This window comes from Phocoena phocoena, chromosome 5, assembly GCF_963924675.1.
Source record: "Phocoena phocoena chromosome 5, mPhoPho1.1, whole genome shotgun sequence".
NCBI classification, from domain to species: Eukaryota; Metazoa; Chordata; class Mammalia; order Artiodactyla; family Phocoenidae; genus Phocoena; species Phocoena phocoena.
Window position 1 is genome coordinate 53,305,427 of NC_089223.1, and position 24,142 is coordinate 53,329,568.

Below are 24,142 nucleotides of genomic sequence, written 5' to 3' on the forward strand. Positions count from 1 at the left end.
CTGATTGTTTGCTTCACTATGCAGAAGATTTTGAGTCTGCGGTAGTCTCACTTGTCTGTTTTTGCTTTTATCGCTGTGCTTTTGGTGTCATATCCAGGAAATCCTTGCCAAAACCAATGCTGAGAAGTTTCCCTCCTGTGTTTTCTTCCAGAAGTTTTATAGTTTCAGGTCTTTTGTCTAAGTTTTTAATCCATTTTGAGTTGATTTTGTGGATGGTATAAGGTAGAGGTCTAAATTCTAATCTTTTCATCTTTTGTTTTGGAAATCCAATTTTCCCAATGCTATTTGTTAGTCCAAACCTACCTTTTCCTCTGAGTACACTGGCCATACTAGACTACTTCTTACTATAGTTTATGCGTTTACACCTGTTGTCTTTTCTTTTTAGTTTATTTTTGGCTGGGTTGGGTCTTCATTGCTGCACAAGGGCTTTCTCTAGTTGCGGTGAGTGGGGGCTACTCTTATTGCAGTGCGTGGGCTTTTTATTGCGGTGGCTTCTCTTGTTGTGGAAAACGGGCTCTAGGCGCACATGCTTCAGTAATTGTGGCGCATGGGCCCAGTTGCTCCGCAGCATGTGGGATCTTCCTGGACCAGGGCTCGAACCCATGCCCCTACATTGGCAGGCAGATTCCCAACCACTGCACCACCAGGGAAGTCCCCAAGGTCAATACTTTAAATACTATTTATTTATTCCTAAATATTGTCATTGAAATTTGTTTAATATTTACTAGGTATACAAGTTTTTCCCAGATATGAATAATTGAATCTCAGGTTATAATTATTTGTAAACATTTAGGCTTTCCTACGAAACTGAAACTCTGTAAAATCTACAAATTTTGAATGTTAACTAAGTCTGATATTTGTACATATATTTAGGTAGGAAATATTTTTAGGGCAGTTTCAATACCTACTTTAACAAAGTGGCTTGTTAAATATATTTCACTTTTTTCTTATTACTCAATCTTAAATTACCTCATAGTTACTGATCAACTAAACCTGAAATTGTTCTCAGAATCTAAAGATTTCTTTTTTGGGGTGGGGGAGCACTTCTGACAGCATTCTGGGCCCCATCTCTATTTAATTTTGCATCTTTATTGCCAGCAAATTGCTGGGTGAGTTAGACAGCTAGTTAGACTTGAGCCAGTTCTGTAGATCTGCCCATTTCTTTTCCTCTGAAGATATGCCTGAGCCTGCTAATCCCAAGATTTATCTAAAGAAATGAATGAGTCCTAATTTAGGACTAAAGCCTTGGTTTTCTAACTCTGCTTTTACCAAAGAACTCTCTGTTGGAGGTAATTAAAACTAATTCAGTTAGTGATACTTTGCTGTCTCTTTTTTTATGTTCCTTGCATATAGGTTCCTGTGTAAAGATCACTATATGAACAAGGTGTGAATATCAGAGCAGCACCAGGGCATTCTTAGCTTTCTGGATTAATACAGTCATAATAGTATCAAAACTGTGTGTGTTCTAGTGTAATACTAGAGGAAACTTCTCTGGCTTTTGAGATAACAGTTTTTCTGGATTTGCTTCTACTTGACTTCTTTCTGAGACTTTTCTTAGTCTGCTCTTGCTTTGCCTGCACCATAAATGCCAGGTTCCAACTTGAGGATTTTTGTCTCAGTTCATACTCTAGTTCACATCCATTTCCATGATTTTAGCTTTCTGTCTATATTTGAATCCCTTTCCTCAGCTTTCTTCTTCCAAGCTCAAGACCTTTGTTTTTAAATGCACACAGGATGCTGTTTTCTTGTTTGTTTGTTTTGGCTGTGTTGGGTCTTAGTTGAGGCACGCAGGATCTTTTCATGACGGCATGCAGTCTGCTCAGGTTTCTCTCTAGTTGTGATGTGCAGGTTTTCTCTCTCTAGTTGTGGCACACAGGCTCCAGGACACGTGGGCTCTGTAGATTGCAGCACATGGCCTCTCTCATCGAGGTGAGCAAGCTCAATAGTTGTGGCACGTGGGCTTAGTTGCCCTGTGGCATGTGGAATCTTAGTTCCCCGACCAGGGATTGAACCTGCATCCCCTGCATTGGAAGGCGGATTCTCTACCACTGGACCACCAGGGACGTCCACAAGGTACTTTAAAGGTAAACCAGGCAGATGTTGAGCAAATAACTACCTTTTTTTAAATTTACATATAGTTGATTTACAATGTTGTGTTAGAATATCTACTTCTTAGAGAAACACTATTGTACAGTGAAATGAACATGGTCTCTGGATTTAGAGGATAATGTTCACATCCAATCCTGACATTTATATGAACCAAAACTAGTTATTTAATCTTTCTACTTCTCATGTGTAAATAAGAATAACATCTCTTAAAAATAATGTCTAAGTCTTAAAGTGTTCACGCAAAAACTTAATATAAAATTTTCAGCATTAAGTAGCACTCAACACCATTGGAATCCTTTTCCTTCCCTCTTCCCATTCTCAAGCTTAATTAAATGGTGCCACACCCACTCAGTAACCTAAGCTAGAAACCTTGGTGTCATCTTAGGTTATTCCCTGTTTGTCATCTTCCAAATTAACTTTTTTAAATCCTTTATTTTTAAACAACTCTTAATTCCAGCTCTTTCATTTTCTCTCCCTGCATTTGGAATCTCTCAATTGAGCTATTATAATATTCTCTTATGTGTTCTCTTTAAAACTATTCTTGTCTCTAATCCATCTTTCATAAGTTATTCAAAGTTGTATTTTTGGCACTTACCTTGGAGTCCATGGCTTCTTGGCTTAAAAATCCTTAAATGATTCCCTATAATCTACACTGATGAGGCCAAACTGTACAATATACATTTAAGCCCTTTTATGGATACAGCGTAACAGTAGCTGACAGTTTGAACTTAGGTATTAGATATGAATTTGAATCATTCTCCATTTATTAGTGTATGATCTTAGGTTACTTAACCTTTAAGTCCAGTCATTTCTTTCATTTATTCATTAAATATTTAATGAGAAAATGTGCACAAATTGCAAATAAATCATGAAGAATAGTACTGTACCTATGAATTCAGTAGCTTCTAATTTACCATGAGTTATGGCCATATCTTTCTTTTTAGCCTCCATGTCACTTCTCACCACTTTACACTCTGACATCCTATTCTTTAGCCTTGTTCAAAATTTATGTATATATTGTCAGGGTCTAGGATTTGATTTTGCCCTGTTTACAAGCTAAAAGCTAGCCTATTATTCTTTAGTGGATGCTAACATAAGGTGTGAAACATCTGGGTTAGAGACAGGATTTCATTACTTATAGCAAACAGCATGGGCATCAGCCTGCCCACTGTTATCAGTGGGCATAATTTGTGTGACTTAAATTTTTTTTAAAGCTTTTTAGTGCAGAATATGGTTTATCTTGATCAATGTTCTGTGTGCATTTGGAAAGAATGTGTATTCTGTTATTTATTGGATTGTCCTATCAATGTCAATTAGGTCAAATCGATTAATAGTGTTGTTCAGCTCTTCTGTATCATTACTGATTTTCTGTCATTCTTTATATCAGTTACTGAGAGAGTGGTGTTGTCCATAATTTCCTGTTTGTATATTTCTTATTTCAGTTCTACCAGTTTTTGCTTCACATAGGTTGAAGCTCTGTTATTAGTGCATAAACATTTAGAATTGTTATGTCCTCTTGATGTATTGACCATTTTATCATTATGAAATGGCTCTCTGTATCCTGGTGATTTTCTTTGAAATCTGTTTATCTGATATTAAAAGTCTGCTTTTCTCTTGATTATTGGTAGCATGATATCTTTTTCCACCCTTTGACTTTCATTTGTGTATTCAAATTGGGGTCCTTATAGATAGAATATAGTCGGATTTTTCTTTTTATTCAATCTGACAGTCTTTTTTTTAAAAATTAATTAATTAGGCCGCATTGGGTCTTAGTTGTGGCGCGCAGGCTCTTCATTGCAGCGTGCGGGCTTCTTTATTTGTGGCGCAGTCTTCTCTCTAGTTGTGGCACACGGGCTTCAGAGCGCAAAGGCTCAGTAGTTGTGGCACGAGGGTTTAGTTGCCCCGCAGCTTGTAGGATCTTAGTTCCCTGACCAGGGATCAGACCCACGTCCCCTGCATTGAAAGGTGTTTTCTTCACCACTGGACCACCAGGGAAGTCCCTGACAGTTTGTCTTTTAATGGAGTGTTTACACCATTTATATTTAATGTGGAATGTTGATACTGTTTTTGCTGTTTGTTTTCTAATTGCCTAATCTGTTACTGGTGTTCCTTTTTTTCTCTCTCTCCTTTTTTTTTTTTTGAATAATTGAGTATTTTAATTATATTTTATCTCCTTTAATTGGCATGTTACTCTACAGGTGACCCTCACTACCCTTGGGGGATTGGTTCCAGGAGCCTCCATGTACACCAAAATCCATGGATGCTCAAGCCTCTTATATCAAGTGATGTAGTACAATGAATGCAGTTGGCCCTCCATATCCTCAGATGTGAATATGGAGGGCTGACTGTATATTTATTGAAAAAAATCCACGTGTAAGTGGACCCACACAGTTCAAACCTGTGTTGTTCAAGAGTCAACTGTACTTCTTTCTTTTGCCTTTTTTAGTGATTACTTTATGATTTATAGTGTACATCTTTAATGTGTCACAGTGTATGTTCAAATCTTATTCTGTCACTTCCTGTATGACATAAGAAGGTTGCAACAGTGTACTTCTGTTTTTCCTGTTCCAGGATTTGAGTTATTGTTGTCTTAACATTTTACTTGTACATATGTTATAAACTCACAGTACGTTATTGGTTTTGGCTTAAGCAGTCAATTATCATTAAAAGAGATTTTACAAATAAAGAAAAGGGGGTTTTGTATTTATCCATAGATTTGTCATTTCTGATATTTTCTATTCCTTTGTGTAAATTAAGATTTCCATCTGGTATCATTTTCCTTCTGCCTGAGGATTTGCTATAACATTTCTTATAGTGAAGGTCTGCCAGCAATGAATTCTTTCACCTTTTGTATGTCCAATGAAGTCTTTACTTCCTTTTTTTGAAATTGAGTATAGAATTTTAGGTTGACAGTGTCTTCCTTTCAGTGTTATAAAAATGGTGTGCCGCTGCCATCTGATTTGTACTGCTTTCCTGGGAGAAAGTTGTCATTTGTACCTTTCCTCTGCATGATCTGTTTTCTCTGATTTTTTTGATATTTCCTCATCATCCCCAGTTTTAAATAATTATGATATGCCTTGGTATAGTTTTCTTTATGTATCTTGTTCTTTGTTTGCATCATGGTCTGTGAGTTTATTGTGTTCCTGGAAAAATTTTAACTGTTTAGTTCTTCAGTTTTGTTTTTCTCTCCCCCTTTCTCTAGTCTCTTTCAGGGACCTCAGTTTCACATATATTAGACCGAGTGAAGTTGTCCTGCAGCTCATTTAAGCTCTGGGTTTGGGGGTTTGTTTGGTTTTTTTTTTCCCAGTCTTTTTTGTTTTCATCTCTGTGTTTCAGTTTGTAAAGTCTATTGCCATGTTTTCAGGTTCACTTCTGCAGTGTCGAATCTGTTGTTAATTCCATTCAGAGTATTTTTCATCTTAGATTTTATAGTTTTCATCTCTGAAAGTTTTGCTGCTTCTTGAGCATATGAATTATATTTTTAATTATTTTAATGCCTGTTTACACATTCTATCATCTGTCATTTCTAAATGTGTTCTGTTGTTGATTTTTCTGTTCACTGTAAGTTGTATTTTCTTGCTCTTTTGCATATCTGTAATTTTTTAGTGTATGTCAGCCATTATGAATTTTACTTTTTTGGTTGCTGGATAACCTTGAATTCCTTTAAATATTCTTGAGCTTTTTCAGGGACACAGTTAAATTACTTGAAAACAATTTTATTTTCTCAAGGCTTACTTACTTTTAAGCTTTGTTAGGTGAGATGAGAGGAGACTCAATTCTGAGGCTACTTTTCCCCCAGTATTGATGTAATATTCTTTGGAGTATTCTATCCAGTGCTCTCTGTATTATAAGGTTTTCCATTTGGCTGGAGAGGAACATAAACTCTTTCTGACCCTTTTTAAAAACAGTGATTGTTTCACTTGCACTTGTCACCTGGTTCTTTCCCCAGCTTGAGGTTGTTTCCTCATCGTAACTTAGCTGAAGACTCAAGGAGAACCCTCTACAGATGTCTGGTGTTCTCTCTGTGCATCTTTCTGCTCACAAATTCTAGCTTTGAATTTACAACTCGCTCTCTTCAATTCAACAAGGAGACCACCAGGCTCTTCTTAGGTTTCCCTTCCTGCTCTGTCTCCTGGAAACTCTCCAGGCTAGGCAATCATAAAACTCACCTCATTTATTTTTCTCCTCTGAGATTACTGTCCTCAGTTACCTATTTTCCAATGTCTCAAATCTGTTGTTTCATTTATATTGTCCAGTTTTCAATTGTTTAAGGCAGAAAGAGGATAAATCTGGTCCCTGTTACTTAACCAAGGCCAGAAGTGGAAGTCTTAGGTACATACTATATATCTCTTACCTGCCGTTCTTCTTCATGCTTTTCTTTTTCCTAGCATAGAATGCTTTTCCTTCTTTGATTAATTTAACTCCTCTTAAGTCTTCAGATTTCAACTTGGATGAACCTCATTTGTGAAGCTTTCCATGACCTCCACTGATAGAGATAATCACTTTCTCTTCTGGATTTCAGGTTCCCTTAGTTTCTGGTACTTCTGTATATAGTACTTAATAATGGACTATTTGATTATTTATCTCCCCCAATAACATGTCGCAGGCATCCTCCTAGGTATTTTATATATATTTTATTTTAAATAATTTAATCCTCACAGTACCTCATGAGGTTGTTGCTATCTTGATCCCCACACAGTGCCAGTGCCTGCCTTGAAATAGATATTTTAATAAATTTATGAATGCCTGAAGATAATTGAAGTACATCCAGAAGATAGTGATTAGAGTGTTGAGGGGGACTCAAAATGATGCCATGTTTGGAGTTGTTTAAGGAACTAGAGATGTTTAGCCTGGAGAAACCTGGAGGAACCTGAATACCATCTTCAAATGTTTGGAGGGCTGTCACATAGAAGAGGGATTACACAAGTTCCCTATGGCCCCAAGGAGGTAAAATTAGGACTAGTGGTGAAAACTACAGGGAGATATTGTACCTTCATTAAAGGGAGAATCTTTAATAAATAGGACTCTTTAAAAGTAGAGTAGTTAGCCTTGGAAATTTCCTTTTTACTGGGTACATTCACTGGTATGTTGCATGTCTATTTAATACAGTCAGCTGTAATGTATCAGTGCTGGGCTTGAAGTTACACTCTCAGCTCTTTAAATCCCATCAGGTAAGATTTAAGGGTCAATTGCAGAGTACCTGCCATTGCCTAGCACAAACTAGGCACTTACTTAGTACCCTTACCCTTGGTGGCCAGCATTGAAAAGGCAGGTAATTTAATCAACTGTTGAGAATTTGTCTGAGATTATATGATTCTTTGAAAACCTTGACTCATATATCTTAATTGTATTCTTTTGTCTGGATGTTCTTTGTCATTTATAACCACGTTTGTGTCATGGCTATTCATTATTTACCTAAGTAATCTTAAAAATAATTGATGAAGACAAGTGTGAGATGAAAAACATTTTTCTAATATAGTTTTTGTGACTGTGAACGTAGAAAAAAGAATTCAAGCCCTCTGCTTAGTAGAGCATAAAAGTGTTGTTCTTGTGTGCCAGTTCATTTCTTTCATTAATTTAGCAAATTGGTTTTGTGTGTCTGCTATGCTCCAGGCCCTGTTAGTCAATGGGGATACAGTAGTAAATAAGGCAGGCCCTGTCTTAAGGAATCTACATCTCCTAGGAAAAATAGACAAATAGTGAAAATGCACTGTGTTAATTGTTATAATAGATTGAATGTAGGGTGTTATGGATGCACACAGAAGATGATCTAACACTGTTTTATGAAAGTTTAGGGGTATCAGGGGAAGTATCATGGGAGAAAATAATATATAATTTGAGACCTGAGGACAAGTAGGAGTTATTCAGGCATAAAATAGTGGGGGAGAGGAATATTTCAGAAAAACATCTAATAGCCAAAGAGAAAACACGTTTGGAGAACTGAAAACCTTTAGTACACCTGGAACATGGAGTTTGTTGGTAGAGTGACAAAAATGAGACTGGAGAGCCAAGCAGGGACTAGATTATGAACAGCTTTGTGACTAATATTAGAGTCTAGACTTTATCATAAGGGAAATAGGAAACCACTGGAGTTTTTAAAGCAGGAAAATGATTTGACTAGATTTGTATTCAGAAAAGTCATTCTGTCTTTCTTAGTTGGAAGTTAATAGGTAATATGTAAAACTGAAAAATCAAGAAAAAGTACAGACATGTTATTGAGAAATAAGGGGGTAAATATTAGAAGAAATAATTAAAAGAATTGAGGGTGGTTGTTCTTAGGACTTGGGAATCAGGGTAGGGAAGAATTAGGTCAGGAACTGATTTTTTTTTCTTCCTGTAAAAGCCTTGTAGAATGATTTAACTTTCTTAATCTATGTGCAGTGTAGTATAGTGGTTAAGAATATGGATGCTAAGACCAGACTGCCTGGGTTGAATCTTGCCTCCACTATTTATAAATTGCTTAATTTCTCTATGATTAAGTTTTCCTCTCTGTAAAAATGGGAATAACAATAGAACTTACAGAATTTTTGTGAGGATTAAATGAGTTAATACAAATAAAACACTAAAACAGTGCATGGTGTGTAATAAACACTGAGTTTTAGCTGTTATTCTTACATGTCAGCACTGTTCAGGTACTGATATATAAGGAAGATAGACAAATTTACAATCATAGTGGGGCATTTTTTAAATGTTGCTTTTAGTAATCAAGAGAACAAGCGAACAAAAAAGTCAGAACAGGTATAGAGTTCATCAGCATGATTATTAAGATTAATCTAATGCACATATAAGGAATGTTGTATCTAACAACTGTAGAGTACACATTCTTTTCAAGAACCCATGGAACATTTGTAAAATTGACCAAAGAAATTTCTCAAATATTAAAGAGTGAAAATTATATAGATTGTGATGTCTATTCACAATACATTTAAGCTAGAAGTCAACACAAAAGGTAATTGTAAAATGCCTCATAAAATTAGAAATTTAAAAATACACTTCAGATGAACCCATAAGTCAAAAAAAGAATCATGATTAAAATTGGAGAATAGTAATTTAAACTACTATGGATCAAAATTTGGGATGCTGTTTAAGATCAGTTAAAGTTCTACATGTGGGGCTTCCCTGGTGACACAGTGGTTGAGAGTCCGCCTGCCGATGCAGGGGACACGGGTTTGTGCCCCGGTCTGGGAGGGTCCCACATGCCACGGAGCGGCTAGGTCCGTGAGCCATGGCCGCTGAGCCTGCGCGTCTGGAGCCTGTGCTCCACAACGGGAGAGGCCACAGCAGTGAGACGCCCGCGTACCACAAAAAAAAAAAAAAAAGTTCTACATGTGTATTTTAGAACAGAAAACCTAAAAATTAAGGAGTTTTTATTTCAGGAAACTCAGGGAAGAAAAATAGAAAAGTAGAATTATTAGCATAGGAAACATTTCAAAAGCCAAGTTCACAGGCAGTGGCCAAGGGCTAGCTCCCATAAGCAGGCTAAAGATCAGGCCTGCTATGTTAACTTTTTCCAACACATTAAGGATTTGAAACTATGGGGGCTTTGATACACTGCCAGGAGGAGAGTAAATTGGTACATCCACTTTGGAAAACAGTTTGGCGTTGTCTAATAGTTAACCCTGCATTTCCTCTCCTAGGTATATGTGCTATAGAAACTACTGCACTTGTACCATAATACATATATAAGAATACGCAGTCTCATTATTGGTAACTGTCAAAAACTGTAGAATAGGTAAATTATGGTAAATTATCACAATAGAATAGTACAGTATAATAGAATACAACATGAAATGAAAATTAATGAACAGCTACGTTGATACGAATAACTCATAAAAGTATTCAAATGATCCTGTTTATATAAAGTTACAAAACAGACAAAACTTAAATATATTGTTTAGGAATACACAAATAAGGGTTGTAAGACTATATAATACACTGTTCCATACATACCATAGTAGATATTCAATAAATATTTCATAAATAAATAAATCGATTTTATCTCTGAAGCAGAAATGGTGAATACCAATTTAAAAAGAAAAGTCTAATAGAGAACAGACTTGTGGTTGCCGTGGGGAAGGGATGGATTGGAAGTTTCGGATTAGCAGACACAAACTTATATATATAGAATGGTTAAACAACAAGGTCCTACTGTATAGCATGGGGAACTATATTCAATATCCTGTAATAAGCCATGATAGAAAAGAATATAATAAAAGAATATATATATATGTATAACTGAATCACTTTGCTGTATAGCAGAAACTAGCAACATTGTAAGTTAACTATACTTCAATAAAATAAAATTTAAAAAACGAAGAAAAGTCTAGCTTTTATTATATATTGTAGGGAGTAAGGATGGAAATAGTAAAGATAGCTTGTGTTTATAAAGTTTCTTCTTACTAAACAAGAGACCCTTTTTCAGGCTTTTATCTTGAATATCAATAGATGAAATATGGAAATTAAATAAACATCTATATATTAAACATACATTAAACCAGCATCTGTAAATGTGCATGTGTGTCAATTCCAAAAGAAATATTTGGGCTTCCCTGGTGGCGCAGTGGTTGAGAGTCCGCCTGCCGATGCAGGGGACACAGGTTCGTGCCCTGGTCCGGGAAGATCCCACATGCCACAGAGCAGCTAGGCCCGTGAGCCATGGCCGTTGAGCCTGCGCATCCGGAGCCTGTGCTCCGCAACGGAGAGGCCACAACAGTGAGAGGCCCGCATACTGCAAAAAAAAAAAAAAAGCCAAAAGAAATACTTGCAACCCAAGGGGCTCTGGAATTATTTATTTATACTGAACTCATCTTTCAAAATAATTCTGGTGAGAAGCCATTAGAATGCCCCTATCTTCAAAAACTAGTATAGCATCAAGTTAATGAATGTTCTTTCAAATAAACTCTTACTATTGACTATTATTATATCTAACTTTTTAAAATTGCCAATGTGTATTTTTTGAAATTCTCATCCTGATACTGCCTTGTGACTGTTAGGATGGATGACTTAACAAGGTCCTTTATATAATTTATCAGCTTTTATATTTAAAATAATGTTTGAAAACTACTTAAGTCATCTAAACTCCAAGAAGGAAACCAAATTTTTGCCTGAGAAATCCTTTTCACAGTGAAAGGCTTTAAGTGGAAGTGGCAAACTCAGATGCTGGTGGTGGCCACCAAGGTAGTAAATGAGAGGAGAAGGATGGGAACTGTGGCAAATCTAGATCACATAGTCCTCCCTCTCTGAACAGGACAACTCCTACTCAACTCTGTAGCCATGAGGGAATGTGGACTGTGGTGCCAAATCTTCTAATTTTTAAAAATATGTCATATATTTGACATTAATTAAGAACTTTTAAACACTATGCAAGTGATCCAAAACAAGTCTGTGGGCAGGATCTAGCTGCCAGGTTATTAGTTCACAAATGATTTTAAAAGGATATACAATTTTGGTAAAATAATTTTCATTGTGTTTTACATGTAGTCGACAGAGGTACGTTCTTGGAGACACAGCAATGCAGAAGATGGCCAAGTCCCATGTTTTCTTAAGTGGTATGGGTGGTCTTGGTTTGGAAATTGGTAAGCAGTATTTTTATTCATAATTTTATATGATGCTTTTGAGCAACATAATTTAAAGAATTTAATTCCTTTCCCTTGTATTATTTTCTATAAAGGAAATTAGATCCAAAACCTTGATCAGGTTCAGTTTTGATTTTGGGTGGGGGGGGCAGCTGGGGCAAGAGTATTTCATACTGTTACATTCTTCCACAAGGAACCAGTAATGACTCTCCTGCTTCTCTTTTTGTGATGTTGATAGTTATTAATGATCTTTCTCTGTATCCATTAATTCATTATGGTAGAGCACACATGCACACATTCATAACAGCATGTCTGGAAGCATACACTGAAATTTCAAGAATGATTATCTCAGTGTGGTTTGATTATGGAAAATTTTATTTTTTTCCTTTTGTTCATCCATATTTTCTAAGGAACCTATATTTCTTAGGTAGTAAAAAGTTAAAATTATTCAGAGATTTAACCAAACTCCATGAAGACATATCTAATATACAATTCCTAATATTAAGCTATTCCTTTTTTTTTTCTTCCCCCTTTATAGCAAAGAATCTTGTTCTTGCAGGGATTAAGGTGAGTAAATGTCCTTGGTAAGAAGAATTGTTTGTTATGAACTCTTTTTTTTTTTTTCCTCTCATCCATAGTGGTAATATTAGTTACACTTTGGCCTAATTATTCCTTCTTCATTTAGTAGCAAAATTGTCATAATTCTCTATTTTCCTCCTTTTAAAAAGCTTTTTATTACAGAAAATTTCAAAATTATCCAAAAAAAGAGAATAGTGTTAGCAAAGCCCCATGTATCCATCATGCACCTGCAGTTATTAGCTCATAGACAGATTTGTTTCATGTATCTTCTTCCCATTCCCCACTGCCCCCAACTGCCAAATTATTTTAATATCAATCTCAGACATCCTATTATATCATTCTTAAATATTTTACTATAAACCTCTAAAAGATAAGGGTGCCTTTTGAAAACATAACCACAGTATCACTTCCACACCTAAAAACGTTAACAGTTTTTTAAGATCATTGTTATCTTTAAACAGAACTTAGCAACTTAAACAACAGCATTTACCTCAGTTTCTTTGGGGCAGGAATCAGGTGCAACTTAGCAGATTCCTCTGAGGATCTTTCACAAAGCTCCAGTCACCGATATTGGCAGGGCCTGCAGTCATCTTGAGGCTAGGGAAAGGATCTGCTTCCCAAACCTGCCCATGTAGTTATGGATAGGATTCAGTGGCAAGGTTGTGTCGTTCAACTTGCCCACCTCAGTCCCTTGCTGGCTATTAGTCAGAGGTCACCCTCAGTTCCTTGCCATGTGGCCCTCTTCATACGGCAGCTCACAATATGGCAGCTTGTTCCATCGGAGTAAGCAAGCAAAAGACAAGAAAGGGAGGGGCTTCCCTGGTGGCGCAGTGGTTGAGAGTCCGCCTGCTGATGCAGGGGACACAGGTTCGTGCCCCGGTCCGGGAAGATCCCACATGCCGTGGAGCAGCTGGGCCCATGAGCCATGGCCACTGAGCCTACGCGTCTGGAGCCTGTGCTCTGCAACGGGAGAGGCCACAACAGTAAGGCCTGCATACTGCAAAAAAAAAAAAAAGGGAATGTGCTAGCAAGATAAATCGCAGTCTTTTGTAACCTAATCTCAGAAGTGACATTCCATCACCTATGCTGTAGTCCTTAAAAGCAAGTCACTAGGAGGAGACAGGATTGCACAAAGGCCTGAATATCAGGAAGTGGGAATCATTGGGGTATCTTTGAAGCCTGCCTACCACAATCGTCAAGTATCTAGTTAGAGTCCATATTTTCCCAGTCGTCTAAAGAAAGAATTTTTCTTAAATTTATTTTGTTCTAATCAGGATCCAAGTAAAGTCCATATACTGGACTTGGTTTCTTTGAATCAATAGATTTCCCTTCCCTGATTCTTTTTCTTTCTTTCAATTTACTTTTTAAAGAAATCAGGTTATTTGTCATGTGTACTTCCATCTCTGTATTTCTTATAAACTAGTCGTTATATCCAGAGAATCAGATTCAGATTTGATTCTTTTGGCACTACTGCTTCACAAGTGATATTGTGTTCTTCCATCAGGAGGAAATAATATTCTGTTATCTTTTTTTTGTGATTATTACTACCTATTAATGATCACTGCCTAGATCATTATTTTATTGGGGCTGTGATTTTCTATTTGTGTCATTTCTATTTCATTTATTAATGGGAATAATATTTTAGAAAAGTTTCCATTCATCACTTGTTTGGTTTCGCTACATATAGTTAGTACATGTGTAAAAGGCAAGATAAATACTTGATTTTCCCCCTTTATTTACTACTTTTCAAAATCACTGGTTTTCTCTGAATCCTCAACAGTGACAGGTGAAACTTGGGTGGTATGTGTGTATGGGAACATCATGATGGATTTAAACATATTTGATGTGTTTTGAGTCATTGATGCTCAGATTGTTTCATCTTTGCTTTGGGGGATCTTCTTGAAGTCCTTGAGTCCTTTTGACACTACCCCAGTATTCTTTGGTTGTCACTGCCTGTAAAGTCTTACCAGTGGACAGAGCTAGAACATTCATTGTGAATGAACACTGAAATTTCTGAGTTTCAAGTTTAGGATTACAGCGTACTTACTTATTTACTTCTTAGATTTTATATTTGTATCTCTTCTCTTACTATAAGGTTTTGGGTCTTAATGACGTGAACCTGATTACTTATTTGCTTTATCCTATATTATATCCTGTTATATCTATGACATAGTTTTGGAATAACAGTTCCAGCATTATTAGAACAATATGATTATTGAAAACAGTTTAAGATAAATTGTTTTATCCTTAGTATCCCATCTGGATTTGGCAGACAAATTAACTGCTTTCTTAAGTCACTTTAAATAATTCCTTTGTGTAATTATGCAACAAATTCAAATAGATAGTTTTGTCCATTTATTCATTTTACTTTGGATTTTTAGGGATTGCTTTTTTAATTTGATTTAGTTTTATTATTATATGAGACATATAATTCAAAGTCAAATTTGTAAAGCAAAGTATATTCAGGTAAGTCTAGCATCTCTCTACCCTATTTCCTCCTTCCCTTATTAGATTGCCTTCTTTTTTTAATCTGTTTTTAAATATAAGCAAATACATACATATAGACATGCAAATCTGTATGTGTGTATGTACATATTTATCCCCACCTGCCTTTCTTAGGTAAAGTGCCATACTTCTACCTTGCTTTTTATCACATACCAGCATATCCTGGTATTACTCCATAGTGATAAATATATTTTTTCACTTATTTTTTTCATAGCTGCATGGATATATGTTGTGTTGATGTATCATACGTAATTATACCCAGTTCCTCATTGGTGGACATTTTGATTATTTCCAGTCTGTTGCTATTACACATAGTGCTGCAGCTAAGAGTCCTGTACATATGTATTTTTGTATTATTTCCAGTGTGTCTTTGTGATAGATTCTTAAAAGTGGGATTGCTGTGTCAAAGGAGAAATGTACTTGTCATTTTGCTAAAGAATGCCAATTTTTTTTCCTTTGAGGTTTTGTGCTACTTCATATTCCCACCAGTAATGTATGAGAATGTCTGATTTACTTCACTCTCACCAATTTGGATTTATGCCATTCTGATGAATGAGAAAAGGTGTTTCATTCTTGAGCAAGGTTGAACGTGCTTAAATATTTTAAAGGGCCCTATGTATTTCTTTTTCAGTATACTCTGCGTTCATATACCTTGCCCCTTTTTCTATAAGATTTGTGGCTTGAAATATAAGTTAAAAATATATTTTCCAGTTAGTCAGTTTTCTTTCTTACTTAGAACATGACCATTTGGAAATGTTAGTTTATGTGAATTTTTAAAATCTTTGTATATATGTTGATCTGTATAATGTGCTACTTTTCTAAACTTAAATTCTCTTACTGTTTTTTAAAGTAGTTTTTCACATAGCATAAAGGCACCCTGGTGATGTAATTGCATGGTAATATGCCTAATTTATTCATTTTTTTAAAGTCAACTAGGGTTCAGTACTATCTGAAAAATAAAGTACATATACACACACCTACAGCAAGCATATAGTATATTTATTTGGAATTACAATATTACCATCATGTTAATTATTTTTTACTTAATTAATTGAGAATTGTTATTGATAAATGTCATAAGTGGAAAGTATTATTCTTATTGTCATCAGTATACAACTATCATTACATGAACGTCTGTAACTTGGAATTACAATTTTACTGTGTTAAGTAATCAAAACCCTGCTTTTAACATTTGTCTTATCTCACTTCACAGTTGACAGTTGAATAATGAAGCTATATTTAAGTTAATGTAACAGCAATCTATACCAAAAAAATCATATACTAGCATTAAAAAATTATTTTGCGTTATAAAAAAAAACAGAGTAGTTTTTCCATGAACTTTTCTGGGTTTCCAGATGTATATAGTCATATCATCTGTGAATGGATCTAACTTTATAACCTTTCCAATTACTAGGACTTTAATTACTTTCTATTGTCTAATTAGATAATTCTTCCAAGTCAGTGTAAATAGTATTGGAAATAGTGAGCATCCTTGTCTTACTCCTGACTTTTAACAGATAGTTTTCTCTTTTTTGAAGGCACTTACAATTCATGATACAGAAGAATGCCAAGCATGGGATCTAGGAACCAACTTCTTTCTCTGTGAAGATGATGTTGTTAGTATGAGAAACAGGTGAAGATAAGATATTTTGATGTATTATCATAGGATTTTTCTTTTTTCTTACTGTTGTAGTTACTTAGAATATTTTCTGTATCCAGAACACCAGTTAAATCATAGTTGTTTAACTCATAACCATAAATTCACTCTACTGTAGATAAGTAAGTGTTGACATTTAATTATTTATATTTGTCAAAAATTTAATACATTCACATTGCTACCTAGAAATGCATTTCTTTAAGATTGTTTAAGTAGGTCTTTATTATTACTGAATCATTAAGAGCCTTAAGGAGCATTGACCTATAAGGGTACACTTTGAGATTATGTGAATATGCTATATTCATATTCCATATTACTATGCTATTACTATGCTATTACATATGCTATTACTATGGAATATGACAGTGTGCTACATCTCAAGATTGTTTAGTAAAAATAAGTTTTAACTTCTTTTATTCCTCTCCAGTTTAAATTCCCATGAAATTTTGTAACATTCACGTTCTTCTGATGTCATCAAAGTGTCTAAGTTTGAAAGATTGAGTATATTTATTGAACGAAAGAGTAGTAAAAGTCTTTTTTCTTTTTCTTTTCTTGTTTTAGGGCTGAAGCTGTACTTCATCGTATTGCAGAATTAAATCCATATGTTCATGTCACATCATCTTCTATTCCTTTAAATGAAACTACCGATCTTTCCTTCTTACATAAATACCAGGTTGGTACTCCATTTTATATTAGATGTTATTGACAGACTCCAAGGCAAATCATTATGTATTAATATAGTATAACTAGTTTAACCTAGTCTGTTGAGCAGCTCAAAAAATTTCAGGTAAAAAGACTTAGACTAATACATTTCAAGTGCTTTGTTTTAGGGAAAGGGCCTAGGAACTACTCACAAAGTAAATATATTGGTCAGCTATTTTCACAGTAATGTACATGAAAAACTACCCAAATTTAGTGGTTTATAGCAACATGTATTTCTTTCTCGTGCATCTGCATGTCAGTTTGAGTTCTGCTATTCTAGGCTAAACTTGAACTCCACAGTCTGGGTTCTGGTCCGTGTACCTCTCTTCTGGGACCAGGAGGCTACCTGAGACATGGTCTCATAGCAATAGCAGAAATGCAAAGGAGCGAGTGTAACCATTCAAACACATTTTAAGCCTCTGTTTGTGTTGCTTCCATTAATAGTCTGTTGGCCAAAGCAGGTCACATGGACAAACCCAAAGTAAAGGAGCAGGAAAGCACACTATACTCTTCCTAAGGCCATGGGCAGAGAGTAATGTGTAACCCAGGAACAAGGAAGTAAATAATGTGGACCAACAATTCAGTGTAAGTCAGGTAACAAATAAAAACAAAATTTCTCAGCACCTTGAAAGTTCTAAAAATGACTAGATTGACCCTGATTTTCCCTGTGATTAAATTATGATGTTATCCATCGTCTAGGGAAAAGCACTTCTGTGTTTCTTTAAGATCTCAATACTTCTGGCACTTGTGTGACTATATGCATGTGGGTTTTCCCCCCAGCACCAAACAATTCTCCAACTCTCTGGACACCTAGCTTGGTGTCCTGCAGTTTAATCCAGTTCTGATACTGTCTGCCTGGAGAAATAGTGTTAGATTCCACAGGTTAAGGGCTCAGTCCCACAAGAACCCACACCCTCCAACCCTTTCTGACTCCAGTTTCAAGTCCAGGTTGTAAACTGTGCTTCTGAGGACTGGCTATAAATCAGAGGTTTCCACATCCCCTTCCTCAGGTTCAGTTAATTTGCCAGAGCAGCACACAGACTCAGGAAAAGAGTTTACTTACTAAATCACCAGTTTTTTGTAAAAGGCTATAACTCAGGAACTGCCAGATAGAAGAGATTCATAGGTCAAGGTATGGGGAAAGGGTTGCCAAGCTCCCATGCCCTCTTCAGGTATGCCATGTTCACAAACTTGGAAGCTCTCTTAAGCTCCTGGTTCAGGGATTTTTGTGGAGGCTTCATTATGTAAGCATGAATGAGTAACACATTGGCCGTTGGTGATTAAGTCAGTCTCCAGCCCCAGAGATCTGGGAGATAGGGCTGAAAGTTCTGAACCTCACATACTAAGGTTGGTTCCTCTAACAACCAGCCCCCATCCTTAGGGGCTTTCCAAAAGTCTCCTCATTAACATAAACTCAGGTGTGGCTGAAAGGGCTTGTTATGAATAACAAGACATTCACTTCATCTTTATCACTCTGAAGCTATTTCAGGAAATAGGACAAAACTAAATATTATAACAAAAGATGCACCTATAGCTCTTATATAGGAAATTACAAGTGTGGTAGGAGCTATGTGGCAGGAACCTTGGATGAAGACCAAAATATATATTTCTTACTATAATCATAATATCACACCCACTTAAGAATCAGTGTAGACTTCCATTCTTGACTGGATAACTTGAAATCCATCCTGCTACAAAGATGCTTCATAGACTGTCTACAATAGAATTGCTTAATAGACTTCCTTTTCAATGATTACATGAGGTCAGAATATGTAAGGGAGGTGCTCAGAGACCAAAAATGAATAGGTAGCTAACAGAAGACCAGTTAACTGTTGGCTGTGGTCATTTTCAGGGACAGGGTTTGCCTGTATCAGTAACCACATTTCTTGTGAATTAATGGTCACACAAAAACGATAAAATTTGTCTATATATGATGGAAAAGTGTAATTGAGACATACCACCTTTTGTAGCTCTCTGGAACCTCAGAAAGCTACACCCTTAATGAAAGAGTGTAGGAGAACAATCTTTGCCCATCAGAACAAGAAGCTTGTCTGTTTTCTTTTGAGCTCTGAATTAAAAAAAAGATCTTCTCTGGGAGTTCATAACGATAGGCCTGCCCTCACATAAGTTTGGAGTAAACTTTATAATCCGTTATATTCTAAAATTTCGCAAGCTGAGAACTTAACATAAAACATAGTACTGCCCCTGTCCACCTCCCTGTGGCTGCCCGGCCGGCCGAAAAGTTTCTCCAGGTGCAGAATTCCGGTCTTTGTGACCACCAGCACGAGTGTGCACACCAGTCAGGAGCCAGCCTGCCCGATGGCCCTGGGAAATGGATATATCAGAAACTGAAGCAAGAATGTACTCGGCAGAGGGCGGAATCAAGATGGTGGACTAGGAGGATGCAGAATTCATGTCTCTGCACAACTAGGGCACCTACCAAGCACCGGTGGTGGACCATGGACATCTATGAGGACGGGAGGAAGCCCCACAGACTGGGTCCTAAGCAGAGGCCCCGCCCCACGCTTGAACGTCACCCTGCCTAAGCCCCGCCCCCAAGGCCTTTTCCAGCTCAGTGGGTCCTGAGCCTAGGCCTGGTCCAATGCTCAAACGTCACCCCCCGCACCGGCCTAGGTCCCGCCCCACCCTAACCCCACGCCTGCCTAAGTTCCATCCCTGCCTAAACTCTGACCCCATAGCCAAGGCTATTTTTTTTCTTATTTTTTTCCTCTCTTCCTTTTTCCTCTTTTAGATTGAAGTTCTATTCTACCTTGTTGATTCACTGTTGTTCATTCATTTATATTTTATTTTTCTAATTTTATTTTATTCTTTATACTTATTGTTCTCTTCTTTTGGCTTGTTCCCCTGCCCCCTGCCCAGCCCCTTTCTTTTTCTGTTATGGTTTTATTTTACCTTCTGGCAGTTGTTTCAATTATATTTTTATTTTTCCTAATATATTTTTTATCTTTCTAAATTTATTTTGTTTTTTATTCTTTGATATTTTACTGCTTTTTAATCTTTCTTTTTTTTTCTTTCCTTTTTTTTTTTTTTTTTTTTGCCACACCCTGCAGCTTGCAGGATCTCGGTTCCTATTCCAGAGGTTGGGCCCAAGCTCCTGTGGTGCGAGCTCTGAGTCCAAACCACTGGACTAACAGAGAACCTCAAACCCCAGGGTATATTCATTGGAGTGAGGCCTCCCGGAGGTTCTAATCTCAGCACCAAGACCCAGCTCTATCCAACTGCCTGCAAACTCCAGTGTTGGAACGCCTCAGGCCAACCAACCAGTAAGACAGGAATACAACCCCACCCATCAAAAAAAAAAAAAAAAGACAAAAAAATGTGTTACAGATGAAGGAGCATGGTAAAAACCTACAATACCAAATAAATGAAGACAAAACAGGCAACCTACCTGAAAAAGAATTCAGAGTAATGATAGTAAAGATGATCCAAAATCTCGGAAACAGAATGGTGAAAATACAAGAAACATTTAACAAGGGTCTAGAAAAACTAAAGAGCAAACAAACAGTGATGAACAACACAATAAATGAAATTAAAAATACTCTACAAGGAATCAATAGCAGAATAACTTAGGCAGAAGAACGGATAAGTGAGCTGGAAGATAAAATGGTGGAAATAACTGCCAGGGAGCAAAATAAAGAAAAATGAGTGAAAAGAATTGAGGACAGTCTCAGAGACCTCTGGGACAACATTAAACACACCAACATTTGAATTATAGGGGTCCCAGAAGAAGAAGAGAAAAAGAAAGTGTCTGAGAAAATATTTGAAGACTATAGTTGAAAACTTCCCTAACATGAAAAAGGAAATAGTCAAGTCCAGGAAGCTCGGAGAGTCCCATACAGGATAAACCCAAAGAGAAACACACCGAGACACATATTAATCAAACTTTCAAAAATTGGGTACAAAGAAAAAATATTAAAAGCAGCAAGGGAAAAGCAACAAATAACCTAGAAGGGAATCCCCATAAGGATAACAGCTGATCTTTCAGCAGAAACTCTGCAAGCCAGAAGGGAGTGGCAGGACATATTTAAAGTGATGAAGGAGAAAAACCTACAACCAAGATTACTCTACCCAACAAGGATCTCATTCAGTTTCGACAGAAAAATTAAAGCCTTTATAGAGAAGCAAAAGGTAAGAGAATACAGCAAACCAAACCAGCTTTACAACAAATGCTAAAGGAAAGTCTCTAGGCAGGAAACACAAGAAAAGGAAAAGACCTACAATAACAAACACAGAACAATTAAGAAAATGGCAATAGGAACATACATATTGATAACTACCTTAAATGTAAATGGATTAAATGCTCCAACCAAAAGATATAGACTGACTGAATGGATACAGAAACAATATGCTGACTGCAAGGGACCCACTTCAGACCTAGGAACACATACAGACTGAAAGTGAGGGGATGGAAAAAGATATTCCATGCAAATGGAAATCAAAAGAAAGCTGGAGTAGCAATTCTCATATCCACAAAATAGACTTGACAATAAGACTATGACAAGAGACAAAGAAGGACACTACATAATGATCAAGGGATCAATCCAAGAAGATATAAGAATTGTAAATATTTATGCGCCCAACATAGGAGCACCTCAATACATAAGCCAAATGCTAACAGCTGTAAAAGGGGAAATCAACAGTAACACAATCATAGGGGATATTTACACCCCACTTTCACCAATGGACAGATCATCCAAAATGAAAATAAATAAGGAAACACAAGCTTTAAATGATACATTAAAGAAGATAGACCTAAAATTTTTAGGAAATTCCATCCAAAAACAGCAGAATACACTTCTCAAGTGCTCATGGAACATTCTCCAGGATAGACCATATCTTGGGTCACAAATCAAGCCTTGGTAAATTTAAGAATATTGAAATTGTATCAAATATCTTTTTGGACCATAATGGCATGAGACTAGATATCAATTACAGGAAAAAAAAACTGCAAAAAATACAAACACGTGGGGAGGCTAAACAGTATGCTACTACATAACCAAGTGACAACAACCCAAAACCTATGGGATGGAACAAAAGCAGTTCTAAGAGGGAAGTTTATGGCAATACAATCCTACCTCAAGAAACAAGAAAAATCTCAAACAGCCTAACCTTACACCTAAAGCAATTAGAGGAAGAAGAAGAAAAAAACCCAAAGTTAGCAGAAGGAAAGAAATCATAAAGATCAGATCCAAAAAGAAATGAAAAAGAAATGAAAACAATAGCAAAGATCAATAAAACAAAGAGCTGGTTATTTGAGAAGTTAAAGAAAATTGATAAACTGTTAGCCAGATTCATCAAGAAAAAAATGGAGAAGACTCAAATCAATAGAATTAGACATGAAAAGGAGTATCAACTGACACTGAAGAAATACAAAGGATCATGAGAGATTACTACAAGCCATTATATGCCAATAAAATAGACAACCTGGAAAAACGAAAAATTCTTACAAAAGTAACAACCTTCTGTGACTGAACCAGGAAGAAATAGAAAATATAAACAATCTAATCACAAGCCCTGAAAATGAAACTGTGATTAAAAATTTTCCAACAAAAGTTCAGGACCAGATGGCTTCCCAGGTGAATTCTATCAAACATTTAGAGAAGAGCTAATACCTATCCTTCTCAAACTCTTCCAAAATATAGCACAGGGAGGAACACTCCCAAACTCATTCTTCAAGGCTACCATCACCCTGATACCAAAACCAGACAAAGATGTCACAAAAGAAGAAAACTATAGGCCATTATCACTGATGAACATAGGTGCAAAAATCCTCAAAAAATACTAGCAAACAGAATCCAGCAGAACATTAAAAGGATCATACACGATGATCAAGTGGGGTTTATCCCAGGAATGCAAGGATTCTTCAATATATGCAAATCAATCAATGTGATAAACCATATTAACAAATTGAAGGAGAAAAACCATATGATCATCTCAAGAGATGGAGAGGGCTTCCCTGGTGGCGCAGTGGTTGGGAGTCCGCCTGCCGATGCAGGGGACACGGGTTCGTGCCCCGGTCCAGGAGGATCCCACATGCCCTGGAGGGGCTGGGCCCATGAGCCATGGCCACTGAGCCTGTGCATCCGGAGCCTGTTGCTCCACAACGGGAGAGGCCACAACAGTGAGAAGCCTGCGTATCGCAAAAAAAAAAAAAAAGAAAAAAAAAATAGATGGAGGAAAAAGCTTTCGACAAAGTTCAACATGCATTTATGATAAAAACTCTCCAGAAAGTGGGCATAGAGGGAACCTACCTCAAAATAATAAAGGCCATGTAGGACAAACCCACAGCCAACATTGTTCTCAATGGTGAAACACTGGAACCATTCCACTAAGATCAGGAACAAGAAAAGGTTGCCCACTCGCACCACTGTTATTCAACTTAGTTTTGGAAGTTTTAGCCACAGCAATCAGAGAAGAAAAAGAAATAACAGGAATCCAAATCGGAAAAGAAGTAAAACTGTCACTGTTTGCAGATGACATGATAGTATACATAGAGAATCCTAAAGATGCTACCAGAAAACTACTAGAGCTAATAAATGAATTTGGTAAAGTAGCAGGATATGAAATTAATGCACAGAAATCTCTTGCATTCCTATACGCTAATGATGAAAAATCTGAAAGAGAAATTAAGGAAACACTCCCATTTACCATTGCAACAAAAAGAATAAAATATCAGGAATAAACCTACCTAAGGAGACAAAAGACCTGTATGCAGAAAATTATAAGACACTGATGAAAGAAATTTAAAATGATACAAACAGATGGAGAGATATACCATGTTCTTGGATTGGAAGAATCAACATTGTGAAAATGACTCTACTTCCCAAAGCAATCTACAGATTCAGTGCAATCCCTATCAAACTACCACTGGCATTTTTCATAGAACTAGAACAAAAAATTTCACAATTTGTATGGAAACACAAAAGGCCCCAAATAGCCAAAGCAATCTTGAGAAATAAAAACGGAGCTGGAGGAATTAGGTTCCCTGACCTCA

At 36.5% G+C, this 24,142-nt stretch overlaps 1 protein-coding gene across 1 annotated transcript in view; it reads left to right on the forward strand.

Annotated features, from left to right (window-relative positions):
- The window catches only part of UBA6 (ubiquitin like modifier activating enzyme 6), a 78,359-nt gene that overhangs the window by 5,820 nt on the left and 48,397 nt on the right, over positions 1-24,142 (forward strand). The window contains exons 3-6 of the mRNA XM_065877194.1: positions 11,590-11,684; positions 12,223-12,251; positions 16,307-16,401; positions 16,987-17,098. Of these exons, the coding sequence (XP_065733266.1) occupies positions 11,590-11,684; positions 12,223-12,251; positions 16,307-16,401; positions 16,987-17,098 (331 nt within the window). The remainder of the gene's footprint in view (positions 1-11,589; positions 11,685-12,222; positions 12,252-16,306; positions 16,402-16,986; positions 17,099-24,142) is intronic.